This window comes from Cajanus cajan, chromosome 11 (genome assembly GCF_000230855.2).
Source record: "Cajanus cajan strain Asha chromosome 11, NIPB_CcT2T_4, whole genome shotgun sequence".
Classification (NCBI taxonomy): domain Eukaryota; kingdom Viridiplantae; phylum Streptophyta; class Magnoliopsida; order Fabales; family Fabaceae; genus Cajanus; species Cajanus cajan.
Window position 1 is genome coordinate 20,609,793 of NC_138527.1, and position 6,598 is coordinate 20,616,390.

Consider the following 6,598-nt stretch of genomic DNA (forward strand, 5'->3'; position numbering starts at 1 on the left):
CAGAGGCCGGACCACAACACCGACCTCCTCCTTTACCTGGCCGTAGCAGAAAACGCCATCAGCACAGTCATCATACAAGAGCACCAAAAGGTGCAGACACCCGTCTACTTCATCAGTCGAGTCCTCCATGACGCAGAGAGGAGATACCAAATGATCGAGAAACTAGCATTAGCGCTCGTCACCGCGGCCTGGTGACTCCGACCCTATTTCTAGAGCCACCAGGTGGTAGTCAAAACTGACTACCCCATCAAGCAAATTCTACGAAAGCCCGAGCTCGCCGGCCGTATGATCGCCTGGTCGGTAGAATTATCCGAGTTCGGCATCCAATACAAAAGTTGCGGACCCCTGAAGGCTCAGTGCTTGGCCGACTTCGTAACCGAGCTCACGCCAACTATGGTTGAGGAACCCCAGGTGTGGACACTGCACGTCGACGGGTCCTCCAACTCTAAAGGTGGCGGTGCAGGAATCATCCTCGAAGGACCAAACCAAGTCGCCTTGGAGCAATCCCTCAAGTTTGGGTTCAAGGTGACCAATAACCATGTGGAGTACGAGGCACTTCTCGCGGGACTAAGACTAGCCCGTGACCTCGGGGCTCGAAGAGTGAGTTGTAACAGCGACTCAAAACTCATGGTGGAGCAACTTAGCATGACATACCAGGCAAAGGACACTCTACTGCAACGATACTTTCACACTGCATCCCACCAAATCTCGTCGTTCGACGAATTCACCATAAAGCATGTACCACGAGAGCAAAATGTCCGCGCTGACCTCCTATCAAAGCTCGCCAGCACCAAAAGACCCGGGCACCACCGAACCATCATCTAGGAAACGTTGCACTCCCCCAGCTTAGACGACAAGGTTATCAACGTCAATGAAAATGAAGACCTGGGTTGGATGGCAGGCATCTGGGGCTACTTGAAAGAAGGAGTCCTGCCCGAAGATAAAGACGAAGCTCAGAAGATAAGAATGAGATCGGCCAAGTTCGTCATTGTCGCCACCGGCCCGAAACGGGCTTTCGGCATTCGCGATGGATGGTTGGACTCTTTTATTTGTTTTAAAAATATGGATTGCTAGAATGACTTATTCTCAAACTGAGACCTTGTCAAACGAGCAATTTTATTAAAAGGCTCACCAATCCATGTTAATCCCAAGCGGGACCCTCCATGGATTAGCGGTTTTCATAAAAAGGAAGGGTTCATGGAGTCGCCACCAATGTTTTACTCAAAACATTGGAAAAAGAAGTTTAAGGCAATCGATTCAAAAATCGACTTCGGCCATGACAACCAGAGTCGGGTAAGGGAGTCGGTTACGCGTGGGGAAGGTGTTAGCACCCCACAGCGCCCCTTTCGGGTTCCCTATGACAGATTATTTCTAAAAATAATAGTGCGAAATTACTAAATTACCCCTATTTATTCTAAACAATTATAACTTAACTATCTACATGATGACAGTTAAATATACACACAGAAAGCAGTAAAAGGAAGGTCTTAAGAAGAAACCTTTGAAGCGTGCTTTTATATTCAAGTAAAACTGGGAAGCTTTTTGGCGTTCCCTCGCTCTACAAGCCCGCTCGCTCCCTCCTAGAAAATTTTAACTATGGAAATCCGGAGGATTTCCCTTCGACTCAGTTCGAGACTCAAGCAAAAAGCTCAGAACTCGAGAACTTTGTCGGATCAACTCTCCGAGTGATTTCTAGGCAGAGCACTGCTCAAAAAAACCCAGAATACTCAAGAAGAGGGTTAAAACTCAGTGTAAAAGTGTGAAATGACGTCCCATTGACGTCATATTTATAAGGAAGAGGCTCAATACGGTTTCTGGGGGTCAATACGGTCCGTATTGAAGTTTTGAACTACAATACGGCCGTATTGAATTCAATACGGCCGTATTGAAGTTCAAAAACCTCAATACGGCCGTATTGAAGTTCAGTGCAGCCGTATTGAGTTCAATGCAGCCGTATTGAACTTCAATACGGCCGTATTGAGTTCAGTGCGGCCGTATTGTAGTTTAAAATGTTCAATACGGCCGTACTGAACTCTTGGGAGGCCGTATTGGGCTTCATTCCCTCCACTTTCTTATTTTTTGCTACTCTAAGACCTCTAAACCTACAGATAATCATCCTAGGGTCTTCCAGGGTCTTCCAGGAGTCCTTCCGGCTGACTTTCCTTTAGTCTTCGAGAGTCTTCAAGCTTTATTTCCGACCCGGACAATTTTAGGGGTCTACAGCTGCCCCCCCTTTACTTAGTTGGACGGCCTTTTGGTGTACCGGCTGACAAGTAAAGGAGTTGACCCAATTGTCCAGGTGATGTGCCAACCTTCTGACTTGTAGCGTCTTCCGGTGGAAAATTGTTGAGTAGCCTCTCCAGGTTGTTGCATACCTCGGCGCTTCTGACAACCTCGGTAGCTAAGTTTACCCTCTCCAGGGTCAACTTCACTCGACGCCCGAGCCGGAAGTTGAACACCAACGTGCCTCTGACGACGCTGATGGTTGAGTACTGTCTCTCCAGACCTTGAGTACTGTCTCTCCAGACTTTGAGTATCGTCTCTCCAGACTTTGAGTACCGTCTCTCCAGACTTTGATTGAGTACCGTCTCTCCAGACTTTCTTTGAGTACCGTCTCTCCAGACTTTGTTTGAGTACCGTCTCTCCAGACCTTGTTTGAGTACCGTCTCTCCAGACCTTGTTTGAGTACCGTCTCTCCAGACCTTGAGTACCGTCTCTCCAGACTTTGAGTACCGTCTCTCCAGACTTTGAGTACCGTCTCTCCAGACTCTGAGTACCGTCTCTCCAGACTTTGAGTACCGTCTCTCCAGACTTTGAGTACCGTCTCTCCAGACTTTGAGTACCGTCTCTCCAGACCTTCAGTACCGTCTCTCCAGACTTTGAGTACCGTCTCTCCAGACTTTGAGTATCGTCTCTCCAGACTTTCTTTGAGTACCGTCTCTCCAGACTTTGTTTGAGTACCGTCTCTCCAGACTTTGTTTGAGTACCGTCTCTCCAGACTTTGTTTGAGTACCGTCTCTCCAGACTTTGTTTGAGTACCGTCTCTCCAGACTTTGTTTGAGTACCGTCTCTCCAGACTTTGTTTGAGTACCGTCTCTCCAGACTTTGTTTGAGTATCGTCTCTCCAGACCTTGTTTGAGTACCGTCTCTCCAGACCTTGTTTGAGTACCGTCTCTCCAGACTTTGTTTGAGTACCGTCTCTCCAGACTTTGTTTGAGTACCGTCTCTCCAGACTTTGTTTGAGTACCGTCTCTCCAGACTTTGTTTGGTCTCTGACGACCTAGGCAACTGAGTTTGCCCTCTCCAGGGTCTGCGTCCGTGTCTTCTGATCACTTCGGCAATGCGAGTTTACCCTCTCCAGGGATCTGAGATGATTTTTTTGTCTCCACAGTCCACTATGCTGCTTCGACGTTTTTCTGATTTTGTGCCACTGAGGGCTGGATAACGCAGGGATCCGTCTAGGGGATGTGCATTCATTCATAGGTTCTTGTGCCCAAACTTGCATTTGCATAGTTGGTACCCATGGGGAATTTCTGACTCCTTGGGGTGTAGACACAGATGCTCTTCTTGATTTGAGCGATGCCTTATGTTTGGCTGACGTCCTTTTGACGTAAGTGGAGTATCCCGGTTATCCTTATTCGGGTGTCTCTCTTTGATTTTTCTGATTTTTGTAGCCTCTGTGTAGGCTATTATCCACTGAGGGTTCTGGATGTTGATTTTGATTTTGTCTCCACAGTCCACGATGCTGCTTTGACGATTGTTTTTTATTTTTGTGCCACTGAGGGCTGGATAACGCAGGGATCCGTCTAGGGGATGTGCAGTTACTCATAGGTTCTTGTGTCCCAACTTTCCTTTGCATAGTTGGTGCCCATTGAGGAATTTCTGTTTCCCTGGGGTGTAGACACGAAGATGCTCTTTCTGAGATGAGCGGTGCCTTATGATTGGCTGACGTCCTTTCGACGATGGTGGAGTATCCCGGTTATCCTTATTCGGGTGACTCTTTTTGTTTTTCTGGTTTTGTCGCCTCTGTGTAGGCTGTTATCTGCTGGGGGATTTTGTCATTGATTGTGATTAGCCTCTTCTGTTAGGCAAATCATCTTGACGCTTGATGTTTGGCCAAGAGCCGGATTCCATTTGGGGAATGATTATTGATCTTTTGATTTTTTTCCTTTTTGTAGGAATGCCTCTTGAGTAGGCGACTGGGGATTTGGGGATCTTATGTATCCCAGAGTATTATTTAGGAAGCCTCTACAGGCTTAGACTCACTCAACGCCTGAGTTGGAGAGCTATCTTCCACTGAGGAAGTTTTAAGTCCTTTGACTAGATATACTGCTTGGGTGATCGTGCTTCCATTGGGAATTTTGTCGATCTTGCTTTGATAGCTCTCGCTGGGGATTTGTTCCGTGAGCTTGAGTTGGGGTTTCTCTGGGGAGTATTATTTCTGCGAGCCTCTCCAGGCTCAATTATTCTGATGAGAGTATTATTTCGGCAAGCCTCTCCAGGCTCAGTTATTCTGCGAGAGTATTATTTCGGCAAGCCTCTCCAGGCTCAATTATTCTGAGAGAGTATTATTTTGGCGAGCCTCTCCAGGCTCAATTATTCTGAAGGAGTATTATTTCGACAAGCCTCTCCAGGCTCAGTTATTCTGAAGGAGTATTATTTCGGTAAGCCTCTCCAGGCTCAATTTATTCTGTATGAAGAATTGGTTTTTTGTTCAGCCCAAGAATGCGAGCTGAGACGTCTTTTGGAGAGTATTATTTCGGCAAGCCTCTCCAGGCTTAATTATTTTGTGGGAGTATTATTTCAGCAAGCCTCTCCAGGCTCAGTTATTCTGTGGGAGTATTATTTCGGCAAGCCTCTCCAGGCTCAGTTATTCTGTATGAGTATTATTTCGGCAAGCCTCTCCAGGCTCAGTTATTCTGTATAATTTGTTGGATTTTCTGTATTTTGCCTTTTTGTTGATTTTGGCTTTTTCTGTGTTTTTGCCTTTTTTTGTTGATTTTGGCTTTTTCTGTGTTTTTGCCTTTTTTGGTTGATTTCGGCTTTTTCTGTACAGAAATGTCTCTGAGGAGTATTATTTTGGCAAGCCTCTTCAGGCTCAGTTATTCTGAGAGAGTATTATTTCGGCGAGCCTCTCCAGGCTCAATTATTCTGTGAGAGTATTATTTCGGCGAGCCTCTCCAGGCTCAATTATTCTGAGAGAGTATTATTTCGGCGAGCCTCTCCAGGCTCAATTATTCTGAGAGAGTATTATTTCGGCAAGCCTCTCCAGGCTCAGTTATTCTGAGGGTATTATTTCGGCAAGCCTCTCCAGGCTCAATTATTCTGTGGGAGTATTATTTCGGCAAGCCTCTCCAGGCTCAGTTATTCTGTGTGAGTATTGTTTCAGCAAGCCTCTCCAGGCTCAGTTATTTTTGTACAAACTGAGGAGTATCGTTTGTATCCTTGCCTTTTTTCGTTTTCGGCTTTTGTTGACTGCTGTCATACACAAGCAATTTTCTATTTTTTCTATTTTATGCAATTGCCTCATGATGAGGTCTTTGAATATTTCTTTGTGGCCAATACGGCCATATCTATTTCAGTACGCCCGTACTGAGTTGAAACTTTGTTCATAACCCTGTTTTTAGTACAGGTGTACTGAACATGATACGGGCGCATTTGTTTTTTCTGAAGTTTATATATTTTTTGTTTGTTTTTTTTTTTTTTTTTTTTTTTCAATAAACAGAGAATAAGTGATCTTCCATTACACCTATCATCTGTATGCATGTATGCAGTATGATGCACCTAATTCTATTTGATTCACTTTTCAAAAGAATTAACCGATGCGTTTCTCTGTTTGGATTTTTGCCATTCCTCTAGACGAGCTGTGTGCTGCCGATTTCTGTAACCGAGGAATGATGCATGTTATATTGAGATTTGGTGTCATCAACCAAATGATTTTCCTTTCCTTTAGAAGATGTGTCAACCCTCCTATTGACTACTATGTCTCCATGTTTCCACTAGATTATTCAAAAATCGTTTGGGACAAGAGAGAAAAGAAGGAAAGGATATTTTTTTTCGAAAGTTTGTGTTTTAGAGGGGATTATTTATTTTTTGAAAAATGGATTTTGTAAGAATGGCTTGGCCAATGGTAGGCTTAAGTGTTTAGGCTTGTTTGATTAAACACTTATGAAGTTAAGCACGTCTTGGTTATTAACATTTGTGATTTGACAACTTGGATAGCTTTTCTTGAGCCCCTTCAGTTGGTGGTACCATCATGGATTTATTCTGTTTTTCGATTGCCCTAACTTTTGCCTAAAACACCCATTTGTGGAGTTTTAGCGGGCTTTTGTTTTTGTTCATTATTTTGTAACCCTAATTTTTGCCTAGGTCACCCTTTTGTGGGATTCCTAGCGGGTCTTTTGCTCTTATTTTTGCGCAGTCCCCTTTTTGGGTTTCCTGCCGAGCTTTTTATTTTTTAGGATTTTTGTCCTGAATGGATTTCTTTTTATCCATGATGGCACTTGTCGAAGCCAAGGAAAGGTGCTCCAAGTTGTCACACACACTTCCACATAAAAAAGATGCGGGTTTATTTTTATTAAGACGATTTTAACCTCAT

At 44.5% G+C, this 6,598-nt stretch overlaps 1 protein-coding gene across 1 annotated transcript; it reads left to right on the forward strand.

Annotated features, from left to right (window-relative positions):
* Positions 1–393: 393 nt before the first annotated feature.
* On the forward strand, positions 394–825 carry LOC145953425 (uncharacterized). Its single transcript, XM_083067378.1, has one exon. The coding sequence runs from the start codon at positions 394–396 to the stop codon at positions 823–825; it is 432 nt and encodes a 143-aa protein (XP_082923504.1).
* Positions 826–6,598: the final 5,773 nt, after the last annotated feature.